Source organism: Culicoides brevitarsis, chromosome 1 (genome assembly GCF_036172545.1).
Source record: "Culicoides brevitarsis isolate CSIRO-B50_1 chromosome 1, AGI_CSIRO_Cbre_v1, whole genome shotgun sequence".
NCBI lineage: Eukaryota > Metazoa > Arthropoda > Insecta > Diptera > Ceratopogonidae > Culicoides > Culicoides brevitarsis.
The window spans coordinates 25,406,375-25,432,505 of record NC_087085.1 but is presented as its reverse complement, the minus strand read 5'-3'; the positions used below and the strand labels follow the sequence as shown (position 1 = coordinate 25,432,505).

The 26,131-nt window shown below is 30.0% G+C and overlaps 2 protein-coding genes across 4 annotated transcripts in view; one reads left to right on the top strand and one right to left on the bottom strand.

The window, feature by feature from the left end:
- Positions 1-1,153: 1,153 nt before the first annotated feature.
- Positions 1,154-25,872, top strand: LOC134827819 (octopamine receptor). 3 transcript variants are annotated; one of them, XM_063840657.1, is made up of 9 exons: positions 1,154-1,308; positions 14,044-14,874; positions 15,538-16,170; positions 23,547-23,771; positions 23,834-24,032; positions 24,548-24,712; positions 24,770-25,043; positions 25,105-25,328; positions 25,515-25,872. In XM_063840657.1, the coding sequence occupies exons 2-9, from the start codon at positions 14,214-14,216 to the stop codon at positions 25,699-25,701; spliced, it is 2,568 nt and encodes an 855-aa protein (XP_063696727.1). In that variant the 5' UTR covers positions 1,154-1,308; positions 14,044-14,213; the 3' UTR covers positions 25,702-25,872. The 3 variants fall into 3 exon arrangements, with proteins under 3 accessions (XP_063696727.1, XP_063696729.1, XP_063696728.1); XM_063840659.1 differs by lacking the exon at positions 1,154-1,308 and adding an exon at positions 4,071-4,111; XM_063840658.1 differs by lacking the exon at positions 1,154-1,308 and adding an exon at positions 13,779-13,947.
- LOC134827817 (26S proteasome non-ATPase regulatory subunit 1) overlaps positions 12,686-26,131 on the bottom strand; it is a 46,316-nt gene continuing 32,870 nt past the window's right edge. The window contains exon 6 of the mRNA XM_063840656.1: positions 12,686-13,926. Coding sequence (XP_063696726.1) covers positions 12,810-13,926 — 1,117 coding nt within the window. The 3' untranslated portion in view covers positions 12,686-12,809. The remainder of the gene's footprint in view (positions 13,927-26,131) is intronic.

Here is a 26,131-nt window from a genome sequence, read left to right as displayed (position 1 = left end):
ATGTTGCCCAAAAATATCGAAAATCTACAACTACCTAGAAAGGCTAATACAATTTTAATATTTTCATTCTATTTTCATTTTTTTTGAAAGGGGGGATAATTTTAATTTTTTATTTAAATTTGGACCGTTAAAATGAATTCAACTCGAAATCCAAAAATTGGAGAAAAATGAAATTAAAAAAAATAAGATGAAAAAAATTAAAAATTTAATTATTTTGGTCACGTGACCTAAATATTTGAAAAAAAAAATTTTGTTCGCACAAATTAAAATTCGTACTTAAATTACAGGAACGAACCTTCAGGTTTTTTTCTTTATTTTTCATTCAAATGTCGAAGGGGGTTGCCAAAAATTGAAATAAATAAATTTAATCACCTAAAACTATACAAACAGTAACCGCAATATATCTTTTAAACGTTAAGATTGCTGTTCAAATATTGGCAATTAAACTTGAATTCTGCTCATTAGTAAAGTGTATATTTATTGATAAAATTACCAAATAAATAGAGATATACAACAAACTTGCACTATCATAAATTTTCGTGTGCAATTCACGTCTTTTTAGGATCTCATTGAGATTTTGTTAAGCACACAAAGCTGACTTTCTGAGAAAAAACAAAAAAAAAATCAAAGCACTTCTGAGGAAGACAAACTTTTTTGTGTTGATCTTTTGCTGTGAACGGAGCAGTAAATGCAAATAAATAGAAGAACACAATTTCATTCATGATTTTTTACTCTCACAAGTCTCTCTTTCTCATTTTTAGCTGTACGAGAAGCATTACAGGATGCACGACACCAACGAGAAATGCCATTCGCCATGAAATCCGGTATCAGACATCAGACACCTATGGTAGTAGATGATTTTCCGCACACATTGCACATTACTTAGACAGTGTTTGGCAACATTTGGATCAGTTTTGATCGGAACGTGACGCGTGTTTGACCTAAAAACAAAACGCTCCTCGATTTTCGTGCAAATTTGTTTAAACAAAAATTCAGAAAAAAATAATTATTAGATAGAAAAAAAAATTAGTGGTTGGTGAAAAAAAAATTTTCACATAAAAATCATAATTAAAAAAAATAAATTTTATTTAAAAAGAATTTATTTTTTCCAGTCAAATGTATGGAAAAAACACTCCTTTCTTAAAACGTGAAAGAGAGTTGTTAACGTGACTTGTCAAACAAGCGTATTAATTTGAGTAAAATTACTAAAGAACAGCAAGAAGTGGCGGAGAGAAAGAACAAAAAGGACTGTGGCGGTGATTTAAATGAACAAAAAAGGCTTACACGAGATTTTTGCTGTTAATGAAGGTGAATACCGTTGAAGAAGACGTATATAATGCAATAAAAAGAAAATAAGTTGATTATTATTTACAACGCAACACCCAACGTAACGCACGTTAATGGTCTATTACTATAATGAACTTAATTTACGAATAATTATATTAACAAAAGGAGGCAGCAAAACTTCCTCTCAAGTGTTCTCGTGTAACATTTTCATCAGATTTTTTCTCGTTTTTTGTTGTTGATGTTTTGTACGTGGAAAAAATTTCACGCAAGTAAAGTAGACAAAACAGAGAATAATTACTTAAAACGTGATTTTTTTATTGTTATTTATGTAAAAAAAAATATATGCAAATAATCAAGAAAATATTTTGAATATTGATGAATGAATTTTTTTTGATAAAAACACAAAACAACAAAAAAAAACGAAAGTTCCGTGATTTGACTTGACTTGGTGTCAAAGTTGACACAATAATTGATGATGTTAGCCGAAAAAATGGATTTTTTGGCATTTATTGACATCGAAAGTTAGTAAAAAAAAGTACATTACTTTTATTCATTTGGGAAAAAAGTTTTCCCAGCAATTTGTCTGAAATCAAGTACATTGAAAAAAATCGTCAAATTACGCCAAAATAATTTAAACCTCGGTTTTTCGTGGAAAATAATAATATTTTTTTTTCTATATCGAGTTACGGTATTTCTATGAAAATCATCGAGTTTAAAAAAATATTTTAAAAATAATTTTAAAACAGCGCAGAAAATGTTGTTAACGGTCCGCAATGTTTCTCTTTAAAATACTTATTGAAAGTCAAATAAAGCAAATCCAAAGATTTAAACTTTTGATTGTATTTATCAACTTGACTGTCAATCGCTAAAATTTTTGTCGATCCCTTGTCTAAAGCATTCGCATTTATAAATTGTCAGATATCGACAGCAAAAAGACGATAAGACATTTTGTACAGATTTTTTTTTAAATTTATACAAACAAAACAATACATAATCAACTGTAAGTGCTTACTCATCAAATACTTGAGCAAGTTAGACAAGGAACGTGTAATGATGGTCAAAATATTTTTATTATGATGAGCGCAACGAGTTTCGAGTCAAAAAAAAAAGTTTAAATGACTATAATAGTAAATTATTTTTATTGTATTAACGTTTTTTTTTGTCGGGTTTCATCTCATCTTTTGCTATCGGATGAAGATGACTTTTTTTCCATTGAAGTTCATGTGAGTAGAAGAAAAAAAAACCGCGATGTTCTGTCATCTGTAAAAAATCTTCCACTTTATTTATTTACCGATTATCCCGATAAGTTACGGCGATGCGATAGTCTTCTGTTCCACATTTACTATCACTCCACAAATATTCTACCGAACCGCAACATCAAGTAGTACAACAAACATAAAAATAGATTTTATCGTGGCGCACATCTCTCGCACATCTGGTCGTGTTTAATTTAGTGAAACATTTTATTTTATTGCATGATTTGTTGTATGCGAAATATAACATAACTCCACAGAGATTCGAATAATTTGCACTTCTGCCAGAAGATAATCATATCCAATCGATTTGATTAAAGTAGATAATAATTTTGCGATCAACTGCGTTTCGCGGTGTATTTATATTTGGATACGCGAAACTTTTAAATTTTAATCGCTCCATTAGATAATTTCACATGTCAAATATTTAAACGGCAAGAGGCAATTATTGTTATAAACAATTTAAAAAAAAAGTCAATATTATTCATTAAACTTTGTACATGTGTGAATTTAATTGTGGTCTCGCAACAAAAAGAAGAAGAGTCATGAATGTTTCGACAGCTTGTAATGCCTGTCATGCCAAGACGCGTTTTGCTTGTATAAATCTTGTCTTTCAGTGTGATTAATTTATTACCCAGCTAAAAAAGTTAAAGTAGAGAACCAATTAAGAGTGTATATTTATTTTTCATGGCTGTGAATTAAATGTATGAAAATATTTTTCAACCATTTAGGGAGCTAAATAAATTGATAAATTTTTAAGAATTATTTTTGTAAATTTGTTTTCATCAGAATTTGCAAAAAAAATTAAAAAATGTGAAAAATCTGGGAAAATCCATATTTTATTAGAAAATTGTTATAAATTTAAAATATTAAAAATTAAACAAATTAAATTATTAAAATTAATTAATTAAATTAAAAAATATTTATTTAAAATTAATTTTTAAAAAATTATCCAAAATTTTAGAAAAAAACATAAAAGTGCCCAGTTTGATTAATTTAATTTAATTTTATGATGAACGCACTTTGTACTCAATTACTCCTAAATTAACGTCGCTTTTGAATTTTTCATTCATTTTAAATTTTTCATACATTTTCAATTTCACACAATTTTTCATACAATACATTTTGTAATTTTTACTGCATTTTTATTGAAAAATTTTACACTTTTAGCTGATGTTTCTACTGTATTGAAAATTCTTTATATTTTTCATTCGAGTCTATTAGAGACGTTCCATTAAATTAATTTTTGATGAAAATGCTCTTTTTTATTACAAAAAAAAATATCTATAGTATTCGGAAATAAAAATTAGTTTTTAATTGTACAAATATTGATTTTTTCTATAAAACTAGACCGTAATTTAACTTGACTTTTATTAAAACGCTACAAAAATTAAATTATAAGCATTTAGCTTTCCCGTAAAAAGTTATTTTTTTTAAATAAAACTGTTTCATGACATTATTGTATTTTTAGTAAATGATGTTACTGGAACTCACAGACAGCACATTAGATAATGATTTTTTGCCGGAACGCGTTAATTTTAAACATCAAAAAAGTACATGCGATGACAACGGTTGGTACTTAGCGTAATGGAAACCTCTTTTTTGTTGGCCATAAAATTTTATGTATTGTCAAAAAACGGTCTCCCTTCTTATTTGCAAATCACCATTTTTTCGTTAAAAACAAAACATTTTTTTTATTTAAAATTCGTGTTCCATTTCTTGTTGTTTTAAATCCAAAACGAACCTAAATCATATTTTCAACAGCACTTCTATCACTCACTCTTAATTTTCCATTATTTACTTTTTTTTTATCCGTAAAATGAAATCCAATGAAAAATAAAATAAAACAAATTGTTTTTATATTTAGTGGAGAAAACGGTGTCAAATCAACAGGCTGTCGGAAGCGATACGAAAAAAAAAATTTGAATAAGAAACACACTTTTTTCCATTTGATTGAAATAGAGAATCAGAGTGATAGAAATTGAGCTTAGCACGCGATTGCAAAATATATTTTGAGAATTTGACACGTGTTGATTGTGATATTGTTGCAATATGCAATTATTTTTGCATGTTAAAGTGAGTGTTAAATTCCCAGTAAACAAATGTACAAAATCAAATGAAAATTTGTGGTCAATAATATTTACTCTTCATATTTAACATACATATATCATATTTTTTTATTTCAATCATTCAACCATCAATCACATGGGTCAATTTCACACACACACATTTTCGATCATTTCCAACAATAGTAATAAAAATTAATGATATTTTTTGTCAGTGAAAACTGACACGAAAAAAAAATATATTTCAATAAATAAATAAAAAGAATCACAGAAAACCAATTAGTACAGTGGAAAATTGACTGCTTTTTATTCATCATCAGATTATACTGAACAAGTGTGCTAAATTAAAAGTTTTTTACAACTCTGATTTCATCGATCGATGTTAAATGCGATGATAAACCCACTTATTTTTATAGTTTTCTGTCAGGAACGTTGTTTTTATTTTTAACGAATTAATGTCTTGTTTGATTTTAATCTTAATTTAAGATTTCCGAAAATTTCACGAAATTTCCAGAATCAACCATTTGAAATGAAAGAGGACTAAAAATATTTTTTTATAAATATTTGTTTAGTCATTAGGTCATTATTTTTATGAATCATTAAATATTAAGATTTTTTTTTATCAAACTTTAGAAACTTTTTGATACGATAGATCTTATTTATATTTTTAGTAAATATTTAATATAATATTTTCAGGTAAAAAGTTAAATATTTTTCGAAAAATTGCAATTAAAAAAATTACATTTTAATTTTATTTAATATTCATTCAATTATTTTTTTTCAGATTTTTAAACTTTTTTCATATTTTGATCAAAAATAACTAAAATTATTATTTAGGTAAAATAAAAATTTATTATAAATCTTTAACTCGAGATGACAAGAAGAGCAAAAAAAAAATCATAGAAAATATTTTTTAGACTTCTATCACTTTCAATTGCTAATAAAATTCTTAAAGCTAATTCGTTAGACTGTGTTATTCCAAGATTTTAATTGTTTTCAAAATATTTAACAAATTTGTTCATTTGTTGCTTGGGTATCTACTTATGTGCCACTTTGTTCCAAAAATTGTTACAACCATTTACACCTCTCGGTTCCCCTTTGTTCATAAAAATTAGTGCAAAACCAGTGCCAAACAATGCAATTCTCGTGCAATTGCAAAGTTACAAACCATTCGTGCAATTAAATCTTACTCCATTGTTATTGTGGTAGATCTTATATCAAGTGCACTGTCATCATGCACACAGTCTGCCGTGCGACGTATGCGCCGACAGCCCGTAATTTGATACGACCGCAGGATTTCTACTGTTACTGAGATGTTTTTCGGTGTAATACAAACAAATATGCCACATCTACAATGCAACCACAATTTGTTAATCCAATTGCATACAAGTTTTAGAATGTTTATTCTATAATGAAATCATTTAGTGTAAAGAAATGCATATCATACCGATGCAATAATGTCGAGGAATTGCTAACACAATAAAATGCGGTTATTTCTACAAGGTTTTGTGTACATATCTATTTTGTTTTGACAAAATCAAGACAAAACATATCTTGCCGGATGCCGTTTATTTATCATTTTTAATTAAATTTGACAAAAAAAAAGTGCGGAAAAATGACATTCATAAATTTCTGTCTCTGCGCCGTCGACTTTTGAAGACAAAAAAAAAGTTGATAAATCACTGTAAAAAAATAATTTTAAAAGGCGAAACAGCAGCTGGTCATGATATAACTTTTATGTGTCTTTTTTACTCGTTATCGTTATGTTTTTTAGATAAAGCAAAATATTATTTTGACATAGAAAAATATTTTAAGCCTTCTATCTATTTTCGCTCTGGTACGTACATATTTATGAAATAAGCCACTTTCAAACTGTCGTAAAAATATTTTGTCATGTCACATTCTGCAAAACCGAGGACTTTGTATTTGGGCGACGGACATATATTGCGCTTTTAATTTTTTTTTTCGAAAAGAAAAAATTTCGAAAGTTTTTTCTTAATGATTTTTTTTTAAAGAAAACTTAAAAGAAATCAGTTAAAAAGATATTTTCATTACGACATTGGATATACGTGAACTGACATGATCTACGTCAATAATTTCACACGGCCATGATTTTCACCAGTTAAATTTATTACTCTCACATTGATGGAGTTCAATGTTCAGTTCATATTCGCATTGTTCCGTAGCATCGGAGAGTTATAGCCCCTACGCCATAAAATTTATATGGAGGTCATAGATTTTTTATTACATAAAATTTTCTATTTATTTTTTGACATGACGAGCCATGGCAAGCATTTTTCTAAAAATATTTAATAATATTGATTTCCTTTTTATTCAAAAGCAGCAAAAAATACTAAAGGTTAAACGCTCTCTTCTGTTTCTCATGTAGTTTTAAGCTTAGTCAGTTCATAGAAACAGTTTTTTTCTAGTTAAATTGAATAAAGGACGAGCATAGACAAAAGACAGCCAAAAACGTTATGTCAACAATAGAGCTATATTATCTCTATTTCATGCATGGAAAACACGCAGTTATGAGTTCTTCCTTTTTTTCAGCATGGTGATAATCCTAGTAAGAATTTCAGAACAATAGAATTATGTAAACGACTAACATTACCTTTATTTATGACTTTCAACCAGTTTTTTACTTCGTTCCTTAGATACAGAAGCTAACATGAACAAAAAAAAATAACATTTGTAATAAATGAAAAAAAAAATCTGATGAGAACCCAAATAACTGATCCAAAAACGTAATAAATAAATACGATATGTGAATTTTAAAAGAAAGCAATTTGGATTGTAAAAAACAGAAATACAACTTACTAACCGGAAATAAGAAATGTTTTTTGCCTTCATCCAATAATTTGGAATATCAGCATTTTTTTCTATGGATGAGATGTGAAGGAGATTTGATGGGATAAACATCTGTCTGTCTGAAGAAGATTATAAAAAAGGGTTATTTTTGCATTGCTAAAAATGGAATGAGAATAAATTATTTTGTATGTAATAATATATTTTGAAAAAAATAATTTGATTTGTATTTTAAATAAAAAACTAAATTTTTATTTAAATTAATTCAAAATTATTTCGATAAAACACGCTCAAGTAACTTGTACTTTTCAAAAATTTCCCTCTCACATATGAAGACTCTTGATTATTTTATAGAGGCGGAAAAGAAATCAAAAAATGTCACATCTCATTGAATAGAAACGACGACCCGATTGTATTTAATAACTGGGTATTAAATGGAATTGAAATGGTAAATGAATGTCAACGGTGCCGACATCGTCGACGACGAGGAAAACGAATTGTGATTGATTTGGGTGTATGATTCAATTCAGCGCGATTCAATTCACGTTACAAGAAAAAAGTCCAATATCATTCCAAAATGAAAAATTTAATCGACCATAATCTTCATATTGTGTTCTTTGTGACGCAACAACATGTAACGCAAAAAATTAATCTAAAAGTGTAAACTTGAATGCGTAAAAAAATGTATTAATTTTTTTCATATGTTTCATAATAGAAAAAGGCATAAAAATGTAAGGTTTCTGCGATATTTCGATATTAGATTAAAGAGAATTTTATGTATTTAGGCATGTGCAATTTCAAAAAAATTTTCACCTTATTATAGAAAAATTGTGCACGAGGAAAAAAGTCTAACGACCATTAATTTTAGTTAAAATTAGCATTTTTATTAGTCATTTTTAGTTTTTTTCTTTATAACTAATTGATATGTTTAAAATGAATTTAATAATTTTTCTTCATTATTTATATTTTTCGAAAATGTCAACTTAAAATAAAGAAAATTATGTTTTTTTTATCAATTTTGGTCAAAAAATATCGAAAATAACAAAATGTTGATAAAATTTTTAAATTAAATGAAAAATGAAGAAAAACAAAAATTAAGTAAACGTGAATCATTTTTCGCAATTGCACTTGCCTTAATTAAAAATAGCTGATTAGAATCGTTGCGGAACAGCGTTGATGATGAATGTTTTTGTTTGGCATTCCATTCGATGAGTAATTGCAAAACAATTGATTTTTTCAACAATTTTCATAAATCCAACGATCATCACCATCATCAAAGGAAAATATTCGTTAACATTGTATTCTCGTTTGAAATTTAAATGTTTAATTTCAATTTAAAGTTAAACAAAAACTTAATAAGAAAATAAACTGCACGTTACACTGTTCTACAGGCACATAAAAGAAAATGTCATAATTCTGAACTGAAACACGCTTGACGTGAAAAAGTTAAACATAAATAGAAGTAATTTCACATTCGGTTCACTGAATAACTTAGTTACAAAATTAACTGATTCATCCGTAAAAAATCGAAGTACACTTCGAGAAACATTAATAAATCGAAGACCGTATTGATTTTCGTTTGGATGACGATGAAAAAAAAATTGCTATTTTATGGATCTTTATAATTAAATTTCGGTAACACAAATTTCTCAAGCGCTCAAATTTCATCCTATTAGTAGTATAGAAAACTTTTTCAATTATTTTTTTTATCAACATGTAATCAATAAATCATACAAAGTTCACCTGCTTGATACAAATATAATTAGTAGCTACAAAATATTTACAACTGATACTATTTAATTATTTTTTGGGGCGCTACGAAATTCAACTTTATTATATTTTATCATGAAAAGTAGTCATTTAATTTTGGTTTAAATAACGATGAAAAAAATCGTGGGCATGTAACATGATTTTTAATTTTATTACTTGTGATAGTATAAAAAAATCTAGAAAATAATAAAAAAAATCATAAATTTGAGAAAATTTTCGTAAAACAGCAAAGGAAAAATTAAGTTTTTTACTTAAAAAATGTATAAAATTGACTAAATTTATGATTTTTTTCAATATCTTGGGGTAAATATAATTTTGGGAAATGAATTTTGTTCCCGGGAAAAAATAAACTTTTTCCATGTCTGCATAAATTTGAGAAAATTTTCGTAAAACAGCAAAGGAAAAATTAAGTTTTTTCCCGAGACTCACATTTATTTTGAAAAATTAATTGTTTATAAAAAAAACAAAAAAAAAATAAATTAGAACAAAATTATTTATTAAAACTAAGCCATTTTTATACATTTTAAAGTAATCTTTTGATAATATTTTGACAATTTTTGGAAATTTTCCGTCGATCTGGAAAATCGCGGTTCCCATTGTCATTGTATAAATTAAAAAGTCCTTTCTAACTTTTTATTTCAATCACCTCTCGTTTTATGGTAGAAAAAAAACTATCGTTTTAATAAAAAAAAAAACACAAGAAAAAACGTGCAGTGATTTTTATCTGTTGTTTATTTACTTGTTGAGTGTCCCTTGATAGGTGAAATAAAAACAAAATCAAAAAAACAAGTTTGCCGAGTAAATAACACATTTTTTTCGCAATAGCTCCTCATAAATAATTCATGAATTGCGATTATTCTGGATACTTAGGGTACGGATTAACTTTAAAAAAAAATCAAGGATTTAAACTGGGGACGGAGCAAGGACCACCTAAAGTGTTTTTGTTTGCTGTGCTTTTTGTTGTCCAACTTGACAACTTAATGTCACCAGTATTTAACCCCATGAAAATCCCTCTTTACTTAATGACGGCAAAAATAAAATGAATAAAAGATGCATCATCACCGGGATACATGCCATATAAATAAAACAACAAACAACAACAAAAAAGGAATGGAAGGAAAATTTCCTGTTCCTTTTTTTGTCCTACCGTGTCTGCTTGACCAATCTGACAGTTTTTCATGCGATTGTCATAAAAAAATTGTGATTTTTGTGGAATGAATTCACAATTCATTCAGACCTACATCCATCATCCAATGACGGAAAATATGAAAAATTGTCTCGTGTCACTTTTGGTTTTTATTTCGTTGTTTACTGTTTTTTCACGTGCCCCAATGTTTTTTCTTGTTGAAAGATTTTCTTTCTGCAGGAATTATGAAAAAGACAAAATATGTACATAAAAATGATATTTATAAGAGTAAAACACACCTGAGAACGCTCGTAAATGAGGAACAAGAAAAAAACAAACAAAAGATGTTTAATTAAATTGTTTATCAGATTTAAAGTATAATCAAAATACGATAGAGAATACAAAAGAAGCTGTCACTTTGCCTCTCTCTTTGTTTTATATTCATATTTACTATTCATAGAATGACCAAAATTGTCTCGTGATGCTGACTCGTAATGAAAAAAATACAAAGATGGAATAATTATAAAAATTTAATAAACTTCCAAATTTTATTAAATTTAAAAATTTTTAAACAATTTTGTAAAAATAAAAATTCAAAAATTTCCCATTTTTTCTACAAAAATTTAAGTATTTCAAGTGTTCTAATTTTTAATAAAGTAAAATTATTCCCTAAAACTATGCAACCAACGAAATTTTAAATTAATAAAATAGAATATGGTGAATTTTTCACGAATCTTCCCGTACCTAGTTCTAATTTTTATATTCCTAAACCTAAGCTAAAATTTAAAAGCAAAATTTTGTATAAAGTTTGAGCTTTAATTAAACTAAATGAATTATTTGGTCACCCTAATAGATTTTATGAATCCTTTTGAGCTTGTATCATCGCTTTTCCTGTGTCGCTTTTTTGTGCGTTAGTAGGTAAATGAGTTTATTATCACATCATCTGAATATTAAACGAGATTGTTATTGTTTTTGACGATTCTTAATTGCCTTCTTCCCTTTTTGCGTAGATCGTATGACCTGTTCCGTAGTTATTTTATTATTTATTCATGAAAAATTATAACTTAATTACTAAATGGGGACAATGTAACATAAAAGTGAAAAACTTTATATTGCTTTTGTTCAAGTTTATCTTTAATATTTTGTTATGAAACTTGAAGCAGTATGAACTATTTTTCTGCCCTACTGCTTCCTTTTTATTTGTATCTCAGAATTTTTTTAAACTGTCTTAAATGAATAATGAATCTTAACTTTGTTTCCGAGTTCTATTATAAAAAGACACATTCATTCAAACATTCTCATGTAAAATGATATCTTTTGTTAGTATTTTTCCATAGAAACCATTTATTCCGTACATGGTTGCTGTAATTTTGAAAGATACTCCAATTGAAATGGAACAAAGTGTAAAGTTTGCAACATGACATGATGTTCACTCGAAAACAATTACTGCATACACGGGATTACATGTTCTTTAAATTAAAATTTATACATTCAATAAAATAAATGATGACACAGATCCCCATTTTGACATGAATTTTAATCTTTGGTCTTTCTCACTGTTGTTGATGAAATGTGAAGTTGATGAAAACAAGGAAGTTTTCTCGTTCCGAAGAAAATTTTATGAAACCAACAAAATATGTAAAAACCGCTATTTACACATTTTGTGGCACACAAAAATTTAACGTTTCGCTTATTTTTCATATTTTTTGAGGCAAAGCAACATTTTATTTTATTTAGGCCGCTCCACATTTATTTTGAATTCTTCGTCCTATGCCCCCAATTAAAAAAAACTGAAATTTCATTATATCAAAATAATATGAAAGTTTAATAAATTCTCTGGTTTAAAAAAAATAAAAAAAAAAACAGTTTCAAAAAAATGAAAAATAAGATATTTTTCTTTAGATTATATTTTTTTTTTAAATATTTTTTATTAAACTTATTTATTTGAGTTTTTTATTTTTTTTATGATCTTTAACTTAAAATGTTTTAAATAATTTTTTAATTCTTAATGGTAAATAACTCAAAAACGGTCAAAAATTTGCTCGAATTCAATCACTTTTTATTAAAGTATTTCAAAACCTATAATTTTATAAGAAAAAATATTGGGACAAAAATTTTAAAATAAATTTTTAACGACCTTTTTTTCGTTAAAAACATGTGTTACTAAGTATTTTCTGCTTTTTTTTGTCGCCTAAAAAGTAATTTTCTAGCACTTACCTAAGTTTTTTTTCTCATCAACATTAAAACGAACGACACAGAGCTCAAGTGATTGATGTGGTGGTTGTGATTTCTCGTAAAGTACCTACCTCCTCATTTAAAACAGAAGTTTAATAAAATCTTGTAAACAATGATATTAAAAGGAAAACCAGATGAAATTCTGTGACACAAACATCAAAAGTTTATTTCTTTATTTATTTCAAAAATGATAAATGATTATGGATTTATTTTTTATACGAGTCTTATGCGTCCCATGTTCCATGAAGCTCGTTCCTCGGCGTCTCAATCCTCGAATTCGAAAGCTTCCGGTGCTTCAGGCTCCTTTTCCTCCTCACTCTTGGGTCCGTATGCGGCAACAGGCTCAACGAGTTCTTGCTCGCCTGTTGTGTGCATCATGATGATGCCACCAATGGACACTTCTTTCAACGGAGTGAATGGAGATCCTTCTGGAATGCTGATGACCTTCAATTGTTGACGCATAATACGTGCTGGGTTCTGGAGCATTTCAAATGACGGTTCAGGTTCTTTGCGTTCCGATTTTGCGCTAGTAGATGCTTCTTCGTTGTCTTTGTCAGCAGCATCTTTTTTACCTTTCGGAGTTTCTGCTTTCTTATCGGCGCTCTTTTTATCTTCTTTAACATCTTTTGCAGCAGTTTCCTTGGCTTTTGGCGATGCAACTTGTTCGCCACCTTCCTTCGTGGTCACTTCTTCATCGACCTCCATTTTGTTGTCGTCTTTTTTCTTGTCACCTTCACGACGCTTGGCACGTGCCGCAATCGACAATACTGCGGTCGTGACTTTTTCACGTTCTTCGCGTTTCTTTTCTTCCATGGGAGCGGGATAAGCATACAAAGATGGCTTTGCGGCACTCTTGATCTCCATTTTGGGCATCTTCAAGTCCGAGTTCAAGCCAATGAGACAAGTTGGCGTAAATGCCAAGGACAAACAATGTGCCAAGGGGAACCAATACCAGTATTGCGTGAAAACCAACATTCCGACGACAGCTTGCAAGTTTGTGTGTCCCGTGCGACTTTGCAAGCTCAAACTCGTGTTTCGACCACCGGCATCGATGATACCTTGCGCCAAGATGGCACCGAATTTCGCCATGACATCTTCGTGCTTGTTCGAAATGACTTGCTGGTACGTTTGGCGGAAAAGTGTCGTTTTGGGGCACGTTTGGTCCGTTTGTTGGATCAAAATCATGGCAGATGCGATCAAAGCACCTTGACGCACAAAGTTGACGGGATCGAATTTCGCCATTGGCTCGAGCAGCGCAATCGCTTCACGCAAACCAGTTCCTGCGCACGCAATTCCAAGAGCCATGGCAGCTCCATAACGGACATGTGGGTTATACGACTCCGAAAGAAGTGACACGACGGATGGACATTGTTCGGGAGTTCTGAAAAGAGAAAAAAAAGTTGTATGAATATGTTAACAATCTATTAACACAAAAATTGTGAAACAATTACGAGCAAACTAACACACACTCATGTTTTTTTTTTGTTTTTCATTTCAGGCAGATCCAAGGCGTCAGCATCGTGGAAAATATTTAATGAAATAACAGCTGTGCGCCGCCAGCAAAAAAATGTATAAAAGCTGCCTGCTACAACGACGACTACAACAAAAGTAAAAATAAAATATTTAATGTTCATTGTCCTCAAATTGTGAATTTAAAGTGCATCATTCATGCGATTAATAATACCAGAGCAATATGCTATGGAAGTTCTCTCAAATCTCACGTCCATCCACGACGAATTCATGCATAACGTCGGCGGATACGGCGAGTACGACGACGACGAATACTTCGGTGGACATGAACCGGCAGCGACATCGTCACGCCAAAGTGCCGCCGCCGCCGCCGCAACATCAAACAACACTTTGGAGCATTTTCTTATCGAATGTCGCCAAACCGCACCAATTATGGGCATGGATTATGACGAGCCCACGTCAAAAAATATATTCGAAATTTTGTGTGATAATGCGTTCGTTAATAAGTTTATCAATACAACGCGTAATAATTATAATAAAATGTCGACAAATAATTACAAATCAAATAATACCAGTGACACGTTCGACAGCATTATCAAGCGAATTAGTCGGTACAAATGTGATTTAATTAATTCGCACTACAATTACGATAATGACAAAAGTGTAGCGAATTATGAGTGTAGGAATATGTTGACGGCACCAAATAATTTAAATAGCAGCAATTACTACGACCAAGGTGGCGATGAGGATTGTACGAACAATCGCAATGTTTATAGTACAAAAATCATTATTGATAATGTGATTAATCCGATAACAGAATTTATACTAAATTTACCGAGGACATTATTCGAGCTTGCAGGTTAGCTATTTTCTATTTAAAAGTTTAAATTTATTTATTTATTTTTTTTTTTTTTGAGAAAAATTATGAAAATTTTAAAATTTTTTAGCTAAAATAATTTTTTTAAATTTTGTGAAAATTTTTTAATGTGCGAAAAATTTTCCAATTTTGTTAAAATTTTGTTTTGTTTTATTTTTAACATTTTTCAAAAATATGCTTGATTAATTATAAAATAATTAAAAATTTGATTTTTTTAAATTTGTAGGTTTTAAAAGTTTTTTTTTTTAATTAAATAGTAATTATTTTATTTATACAATTAAATTTGATTTAAAAAAAACTGAAAATTATCATTCAATAAATAAGAACTAAATAAATAATAAATATAAATAAGAACTCAGTAATCATTTAAAAAAACAAATTTTTAAAACCCCGCATTTTTTTTCAAAAAATAATTCAAAATAATTCAAAAAATTCTTCTAGCTCATTTCTGATAAAAAAAAATTTTTAGTCATTTTAGAATTTTTTAAATAAATTGGGAAATTTGTCGCACCGTATAATTGACCCCTTAGGAATAATTGCGCCGCGGTTGCTATATAGCGAATAACAAAACCGCAACAGGGGACATGTCTATTTAATAACATTTCACTAAAATTTTGTTTACTTTCTAAATTTTATTGTTCACAGTGAAACGCACGCATCCGAATGCAACAGATAATCAACAAAATAACTCAACGTACTGTGATAAAATCATAAATCAAATATTAAATTGTAATAAATTAAGTGTAGGAGATTGCAGTGATGACGATAGTTGTAACAGACATCATTCATTCGCTGAAAATAACACATTTAATTACTGGTACCAACATCCCTTTAGTAGTGGCGGCAACATCAACGCCATTAGTGATCACCATAATGATACAAGTTTGACCACAGGCTCAATTGAATGCCTGTTTAATTTAAAACTATTTAGCAAAATATCGATTGAGAATGACGTAAACGTACTGACTAGTGGCAATATCGCCAATTTAACAGATAATTATTTCATCAGCACCACATCAACATCATTTACGGGTCTTTTTGATGCAGCATCAGGCACGACTGACATTCTGGATGCGCAGCAACAGTACGAGTGGAGCTTCCTTTTCGTCATATTTTTCATTGTGGCCGGCGGACTGGGCAACATTTTAGTTTGTCTTGCCATCTGTCTCGACAAAAAGTTACAAAATGTCACAAATTACTTTTTACTGTCACTTGCATTTGCCGACCTTTTGGTTAGTTTGTTTGTGATGCCCCTGGGGGCAATTCCGGGTTTCCTAGGTAAGTAAAATTTCACCACTTTTTTTTTCAATTTTCTAGAATGACAACCCATTAAACTGCGAAAAGTCTGATGATAATTGATGCCAGTGAATGCCTATTAATTAAACGTCGATTTTCAAATTTAGTTCGTGCACCTTCAATTAAACTGTAAATATTAATGAAGCACAATTCTCCATTGAATCCAATTCAAATTTAAACTATTGTGTTATCGTTTTTCCCATTCAAGAATCTTCTCAAACATCGATGATGAAGAAATTGCATTACAAAACTTCATTTATTCGTAACGTTTTCTAAACTTTTTCATGTCTCTTGTGAGTTTTTCTTCTTTTGTACATGAAAAGTGCATGACCCATTTATCTCGAATATAAATGATTTTTAAAAAGGGAATACGATCGTAAATGTTTGATATTTTTGTGTTACATACCAAGCGAATCGAAACTTTTTGCAAAAAAAAAATTGAAAATAATTTTCACGATTCCTTTTTGGCTTAAATAAAAACTTCTAAGTCTTTTAATAGACTCTTAATGTAAAATGTAGCAAAAATCAAGTACTAAACATAAACATAGCAAAAACAGAAACTCGTTGTAAATAAAGTAGACACTAGAAAAGTGCAATGTTGAAAACTTTTTTGTGGCATTTCTATCGTAAGCATTCATTTTTTTTGGTCAACAAGAGGCTCTTGGTACAAAAAATTATTTTAGAACAAAAAAACTTACAGTTGAAAACCATTTAGACGTTTTTTCTCACATATCCGATAGCTACATCGAAAAATGAGGAAGCAACTTCGCACGAAAATGATGATTTTTCCCGTAACAGATTTAAATGTGTACGTGATCCGGATTTCTTTTCACTCAATTTCAAGAAAATGTCTGAATGCGGTTCTTTTTTACATGTGACCGATATCAAGAACGTGCTTCTAAGATATTCATAAACTGCATTTTGCACAACATAAATTTCAATTTGACATGAAAATGTGTCGTCAAATACAGGAAAAAGTTCAAATTTAAGCTTTAAAGTTAATTTTTCGTAACATCTGTGTTATCTCTTCCGCATCTATGATTCTGTGGCTTAGAGAAGGCTTCCTAATCGATTTACAATACGCACATATTGAAAACCAACAATGAGAATCAAAAAAAAAAAAATTTTTTTAAAGGCAATTTATAGGCAAAAAGGCTTTTTGCATTATCAGCAAGTGATTTTGCCATTTTCTGTATTTTATGAATCATCGTGATGCGAGGCATACCAAACAAACACAATTTTGCACTTTTGATATAAAACGAAAAAAAAAGTGATAGGTGAAGGGCGCGAGAAGCAAATCGTTGTTTTTATCAAGTAAACAGGTTAATCGGGAAAATAAATGCGAAATCGATGCGAAAGCTGCTTTAACTTGTCACAAATGTATATTTTTAACGGTGAGAGTTGATATATTTGAATAAAAATGGGTTTTTGATGAAATAATTTGTTCACGTTTTTTTTTATAGCACAAAAAGATATTATATTCACCTGGTTTTCACAAGACGATACCAATAAATTCAGTCCTTAAAATATGTATCAAATATCCAATTTTAAATCAGTCATTAATTTGATTTGATGCGAGTCCATAAATAACGGTGATGGTAATCATTATTTTTATCGAAATGGTTGAAAAGTCGGGTTCACCGAGAGAAATGTTTTGTTTGTTATGTTTTCTGTTTTATGAATGAATTTGTGAATTTTCAGAGGTTGATGCATTGCAAACACAAAATTGTTAAAGTGTATTTTTGGTTAGTCTCCTTGGTTATTTGGCTCGATATTTTAATCAAATAGTTTGTAATTTTGGTCAGACAAAAAATTTTATTTTATTTATCCAATACTTTATTGGTTTATGCAAAATATTTAACTTAGTCTGTAAATATTTGTATAATCTAGCATCTACTAGCAAAACCAAAAACTTGTCTCAAAACTATGCAATAAACGCAATTTTCCAAATAAACAGAATAGACTATGATTTGGTATTCAATGAATCTTATCCATATTTGGAAAATTTTCTTTAATTTTAAGCAATTTTCAAATTTCTCTGCTATGCTCAATAACTTTGAATTATTTCATTACACAATTTAAATGGACTTTAATATTCAATTTAGTTTAATTTGTTAAGAATCTTAAGATAAGATTCTTGTTTGTTTAGATTATTTTGTTTTTGTAACAGCTAATGCAACAAAGATTCATGAAAATCTTCGAAAAATCAAAAAAAAATTGACCTGCAAGATTCATTGCATATTTTTTCATATTCTATATATATATTTTTTTTTTTTTGAAAATTTTTTTGAGATTTCTCTTTAAAAAAAATTGATAACTGAAACGAAGTTTACTAGTCAAGCTCTGTTTATCATTAAGTCTCCAACTTATAATTTTTTTGAGATTTTAAATTCGCCAACCTACTAATTCATGGAAATAATAAAGTTGTACAAGGCGTTACGGACAGACGGACATTACGATGAGCGAAAAACAGATTTTTTAAAAATAAATGCAGTAAAAATATTTTAAATCTGATTTTCGAGCACATAAAATCCTTTGATTAATAATTTAGTCTGATTAACATAAAAGGGTCAATCTCTACAAAGGTTCTCTATCATCAAGTAAACATGAAATGTCTAGCCTAATATTTTTCTTGTTCCTTTTTTGGCAAACAGTCTAAGCATCTTTGAGATCGGCTTTGTGCAAACAAATCTTTGCAGAAAACTTTTTTTTTTTTTGGGTAACAAGGACATCTCTTTCATTTACACGAAAATTGACGACGATGACGACGCCTTGATATAATATTTGGTTTACGTGCTTTAAATAGCAAAATTTCGCAAGAAAAATTTCGTTTCTCATCCTTTGACGAACTTTTATGTTTTATAGAGACAGATGAAGAAAAAGAAGAAGACGAACTAATGATTTACACGTTGTTTTTTTTTTCTTTCATCAGGTTGAATGGGTAAAATTTTTATGACTTTTGTCCTCAAAATTTGTTAACTCTATGTCTAATAACTTTAATAAGAAATCCAAAGAGGATTTTCTTGTTTCATGTTTACTGATAGAATAACTAATAACATCATAATCCAAAAAGCCACGAATTTGGCCGGAAGTTTAGTTAGGAACGTGTGATATCGCCTGAAAATTATGGATGTGCAAAAAAATCTCTTCTTATTTTTTGACGAGCAACGTGCGTCGCTTCAAATCCGTTAGGAAACAAGTTTATTTATAGATTATGCCGGTCTGATATATAGTTTTAAGGGTGAAAGGAGACATATTTTTGCGAAATTATATACGAGTTTAATAGTTTTGTCTGTGCGTTGGTAGGTGCTTTGGCAATAATTGTCACGCAAAACTTTTTGTCGTCGAAAAAGGGTTTTGGAAACTTTATTGATTTTGTAATTTTGGGGGTTGTTGGCTTACGTATTACTTTGAAAGATTATGCAAATGGATGGTGTTTTAAGGCGATTACGGTTACGATTTATATTTATACTGAGAAAGCGAAAGCAATCTTTTATGGTCAACTTAAGACGATTATTGTTTCTTTTTTCTTGCTTGATAAGAAACCGTTAGAACTCAACTACTTGACACATTTCCTTCCTTCCTGTCATGCTTTGCATTTTTCTGTATCACCTCCCGCTCTTCACATTTAATATATGCAAATATTGTTTACACGCTTTTCGCTTGACGTAGTATCTAGCAGAAAAAATCGTATCAATGTCTCTTATTTTCCTTATAATTCCCTATTTTTCCGCGGTAGGTGTGTGTGAGTATGAGTGTTTTTTGCATTAACAAACAACAAAACGATTGACATGGAGCGACGTTCACTTGACACTATCTCTCCATTATACATTTTATTTCTGTATCCGAGAGCGATGTTAAGCTACTTGTCACATTTAAATTGTGTGTGCTCCCGGTAACATAAATACTGTAAACAAGAGCTTTATTTTGTCGTGCGAAATACGTTTTCTTTTTTTTTTCGTTTTCATAATGGATGAAAAGACGGAAAATGTGATACCGCTTTAAACTTCAACGAAACTATCACTTTTTATTGTAGTCTAGACGGGACTGAATAAATTATTTGCACTTTCATGCCTTTATTCATTTACTAAAAAAAAAATGTGCTTCTGCATTTTCCATCATCATCAAATCTCTCGCCAACAAACAACCAGAGAGACATGTCGTGTCTTTATATACATGATATTCATTTCCACATTGCATCACAATCCTTTTACTCTAACGAATCATGAGATGAAAAGATGAATAAAAAAATGCAACTTGTCGGTGTTAAAGAAGAAAATGGTAAAGTGCATTCTGCTTAGAAAAATTTATATTGTGAACTTTAGTGTTTTCTGTTTTTCAAATTGAATTTGAGAATGTACTTTTTTTTTCTTTGTAGTCTTTATAAAATTTTATTTAGAAGGCCACTCCAAATTATTTTTTTTCTTTTTTTAATTTTTTCCCTTGCAACATTTAAAAAAACAAAAAAGTTAAAAATTACATCAAAAAATTTTTGAATGATTTTTAAAAAATATGACTTTCAAATAATTTTATAATTTCTAAAAAATAAAAGATTTTCATTTTTTTCCATTTTTTTTGTTGTTTGGAATCAAGACCTATTTTGCAAGAATTGTATTCCTGAAAGTATATTATTTTAAATAATTTTTATATTTTTTTACTTAGTTTTTTTTTAGAAAATTTATTTAAAAATCATTATATGAAAAAGTTTTTCGAAACACTTGTTTTTATTTCTTTACAAAAACAAAAAAATTTTTTTGACGAAAATTTTTAAATAAAATTATATTTGGAGTGACTTAGAATAAAATAAAGAATTCTCTGATGACAGCCGACATGTCTGCTCCAAGTAAAGCTACGATGAAATGATGCATAATTAGTGGTTGGATAACACGTTTATACTTCATGTTCTTCTTGAACATTTTTTTCACTGGATGAACAGTGTTTTGTTGTAAATATTTTTTTTAAATAAAATGCCGTTAATTTATTTTCAAATTAAGTATTCAATCTAGAGTAGATAAAGCACTGAATGACAGCAGCATAGATGATTGAATGGCACAAGACACAAAAGAAACACACGTGATTTGATTAGAAAATTATTTTCCTTCCTTGTTTCGCACGACACACAAAACTGGATAATTACACTTACCCAGATTAGAATTTGTACAGAGGCATAAACGAAATACATTGGTGCCGAATGAAACAATATGAGATTAATTAATTTTGAATAATTCTGACGTGGCTCATCTGCAACTAGCAGATCCCAAAGGAAATTAGCGGCATTGGTTTCATCACGCGCGCGAGCTCTCTAATAATTATAAAAGATTCCGTCTCTGCAAATCTGCACTGCGAAATGTGTGTGTGTGTGTAAATAAATAAAAAAGGAGACCATAATAATTATGTTTTTAGTGGAAAAATAATAATAATAACGAAATTAAGTTAACAGCACTGTGCAGATGTTTCCTCTCGTGTTGTTGTGTACCTTTTTCCGTTCTTCATTTATTTCTCTCATTTATCATCTCCGTTTTTATTCAGCACACAGCGCGTCATTATGTAACATTATTTCCCTGAAGCGCGTGTTTTTCCGTCTTTCCACGGTACCCCATAACCCCGACTCGGCTTTCGTACAACATCGAATGAATGAGCAAGAGAGTGTAAATCCCGGTTTATTAACGTAAAAACAATGACCTCAGTTGCTGTTCTCCTTTTTTTTTTGTTGGTGGCATGTCTCCGATGTGATGCGATACGAAGTTGATGGCAGCAGTGTAAAATATATATTTTTTCTCGTAAAAAAAATTGTAATAAAAACAGAGCAAGCATCACGCTCGAATATCGATGACTTGAAAGCGATAAAACATTTATAAGCGATCAAATATTCCAAAAACGAAGAAAAATATATAACAATTTAATCTTTCAAATGGATGTAATGATTAGATTATTTGTCTTCCTTTTTTCAATATCACCGAATTTATGTGACTTTTTTCTCTGCGATCTCTTAAGCTTTAGATGATTTGTGCGACTTTTATGAGAAAATAACGCCTATGTGATGTGCGACATTCTAAAAACAGGAATTTAGTATCGGGGGGCTCGAGTAATAAATTTAAAAATTATAAATAATGTGAATTTTTAATAATTCAAATAAAAGTAATTTTTCTTTAAAAATGTTTGACTCAGGACATAAAACTTTTTTTTAAAAATATACTGGGGTGAAAAATTCCAATTCTGGTAAAAAAAAATGGTTTCGATAAAAATATATTCTATGCTAAAATGTGAATTTTTAATTTTACTTCGGAAAATGTAGTAGATTTTCTACTATTAGAAATACTGGAAAATATCGTAAACGTAATTTTATGAACTTATATACTGCCCACTCGTTTTTTGCCTTTAAAAATGGGGCAGCGTACATTATTTGTAAATTTAATCAAAAATAGCCTAACATGTATTTCAATGTAACGTGCCTCATTTTGATTTGTCACTGAAAAGTCTTTTGTGACATTTTTTCTCAAATACACCCTCACAGCAGGCACACGATTTCCCAATTTAACTTATTTAAACAAACACACCGACAATTTACAACATTTACTGTCGCAATGTTTACGTTTTGTCATGTAAATGAACAATTTCAAAGTTTTCCATTTCATTTTTTTACGAAAAAAAAAATCCGTTTCTATGACACGACGTGGAGCGGGAATTATAATTCGATAATTTTTTGACATCAAACAGAAAAGTTTTGATGGTATGAGTCAAAATTATGATTGACTACCTCACGTACTTGCCATATTTTCACATTTAATTGTTGATTCTAATTATGATTAAACAAAAATGTTGAAACACTTTAACACTCCAATCAAGTCAGTTTTCTTTGCAAAGGACGACAAGTTGTCAACGAGCAACAAATTATCGTCGTTCATCACTTTCATCCCCGCTTTATTCATTGTTGTTGTTGTTGTATTGTATCTCGCTGATGTTGCCGTCGCGTCACGTCACCCGTACATCTGCGCCATTAGCTAAACAATATAATAATTTCAGTTTAATTGAAAAATGAAACTTGTTAACGTTATTGCGACGAAGAACGTTATTTAACATCGCATCTCGCATCTGATGGACGACAACTGGGGAGTTGAGTTTATATTATCTCAGCGACAAGGCAATTATTATTCTACATACGGTGCAAAAAAAAATATTGCAGTTATTTATTTTTCAGCACGATTAAATTCTGCAAAAATAACACAAAAAGCCAGAGTTAGAAAAACAAAACTAATTGCCCCGAGGTTTTGGACCTCTTTTAACATCCTCATCATGCTGATGATCATCATTAAAATCACAATGAATGTAATTTATTTTTTTTTTCGCTCTCATTTCAGGCTACTGGCCATTTGGCGTAATATGGTGTAATATTTACGTTACTTGCGACGTACTTGCCTGCTCTGCCAGCATATTGCACATGTGTTTCATCAGTTTGGGACGCTATTTGGGCATTCGCAATCCACTTGGGAGTCGACATCATTCGACAAAGCGATTGACGAGCATTAAAATTGCTCTTGTTTGGCTACTGGCGATGATCGTTTCGAGTTCAATCACTGTGTTAGGTAATTCCGTCGACTGCATCTCTCTGCTATTTACACTAATAATTGACACGATTATATCACAGGCATTGTCCACGAAGAGAACATCATGCCCGAACCACATACGTGTGCAATAAATAATCGTGCTTTTTTCGTACTCGGATCATTAGTTGCATTTTACATTCCAATGGTGATTATGGTAACGACGTATGCGTTGACAGTGCAGCTGCTGAAGAAAAAGGCACGATTTGCAGTTGAGCATGCGGAAAGTGACATTTTCCGACGGTAAGTTCATTCATTAGAGAAACTCGAAACCAGGTTGTTGTCAAGTATTAGATGACCGGGTATTACTCAAATCCATAGAGTCGAAAATTTTTTTGAAAAATTCTTTGAAAAACATATTTTTTATTAAAATTTTGTTTGAGGGATTTTCGATTCTTAAAAATTTATTCGAGGGTTTTTATGCGAAATAGTTCATTTTAATTAATTTTTGAGAGATTTGTTGTGTTTAGGTAAATATTTTTTTAGAATTCCTTATTTTTAAGGTTTATCATTTAAAAAAAAATAAATTTTAGTTTTTTTTTAATTTAAGCATTTAATCCTACCATTTATCAAAAAAATGGCATTAGTTTTTTTTCTGTGTAAAAAAAATTCATCTAAATCATCAAATTTTTCATAAGAAACTCGGAATCGAATATTTGCAATTTTTCGACTTTATACCTGGTTTTCAAAAACACTCGAGCAATTGTAGTGACTAACAATTCTCATAAAAACTCTTCACTAAAAACTAAAATTTTCAGTCTTGGCGGTCGGTATCACCAGAAACAGAACTCCACCACAACTTTCAACAGTAGTGTCAATTCCAGTATTCGCACAAATAACAGTTCGGGTCGTAGAATGACAAAATCCTCATCCCAATATTCCATGCCGTGGCGAACGCAGGGACCGGCAAGTCGATTAGATAGGTTCGTTTCTTGACGAAATTTGAAAATTTTTAGTAATTTTATTTTTATTTTTGACAGATCTCCCGCTAGCATGACGACGAGTAATTCTGATCCGCATTTGCGGTACTACAATGGCTCGCATCGATCGGCAATGAAACGTTCGCGAACATGTGACCAACAAACACAAACACCGGAGAGCATCGAGAAGGAAACGCGTCCACAACGCTTCAAGTCGTTCAAGATAAATTTTAACAACACCACACCGTTCAACATTAACTTGAATTTTTTGAGCAACAGGCGAAAGCAGGGATTAAGCGCAAATTCTGTGGCAACCGAGCAAAAAGCTACAAAAGTATGTTTTTTTGTGTTTTTAGTTTTTAGAAAGGCATTACGACAAAATATCTCTTCAACAGGTTCTCGGTGTCGTTTTTTTCACATTCGTATTTTGCTGGACACCCTTTTTCATTCTAAATATTCTCTTTGCCATTTGTCCGGATTGCCATGTACCCAACTACATCATCAACATCTGCCTGTGGCTCGGGTACGTTTCGTCGACAATTAATCCCATCATTTACACAATTTTCAACAAAACATTTCGATCAGCATTTATCCGGTTGTTGATGTGTAAATGTGAAAAGTAAGTAAAAAACTTTCTTCTCAGGTAATTTTCCCCCTCCGTTTTTGCGAAAAAAATATATAATTTTTATAGGAAGCAAAATCCAAGTTCAAACAAAACAAAAAAAAAATATTTCCACAAATATTGACATTAAAAATATTACAAGTTTTATACAAAAAAACAACCCTTTTTTTGCTCTTCATTCAGAATTGGACGCAACGCTCGATACCGTTCCGTGACAGAGGGAAGAGGCGCTGCCAGTTTATTCGCTCCGTCAGCACTTCCGTTGGCCATTTCGCTGCAAGGAGCGCCCCTGCTAACGCCATCGACGGTTAATGCGACACCGCTAAACGAATTTAGAAGTAGCTATGAAATTACTGACGATGATTGTTAAATAAATTACATATTAAATAAATTAAATGAAGCAAGTTTTACTGTTGTTTAAACTTGCTTCAAATTTATATTTATATATAAATAAATAATTGTTTAGGAAATGTTTAGAAATAATTATGAGAAGAATAATTGTAACGTTGTTGGAAGAAAAACGTATATATTTTAAGATAAATAAAATGCAGAATTTGAATTTTTTTTTTGTAATTTATCACTCGTTCGCCTACGTCTGAAAACGACGTCAAAGCACGAAAAATCCACAAATAAATGATAACTGTTATCTTCCCATTGCCGCACATAAGCCTTAATGACAACCAATTAAAGTGATATTAAAAGCACTTTCTTCCCTTCTCCAAAAAATCAAATTAACTTTTCATATTGTTTACTTTGCCATAATTTCTATGCATTGAATCGGAACAGTTTTATTACATTAT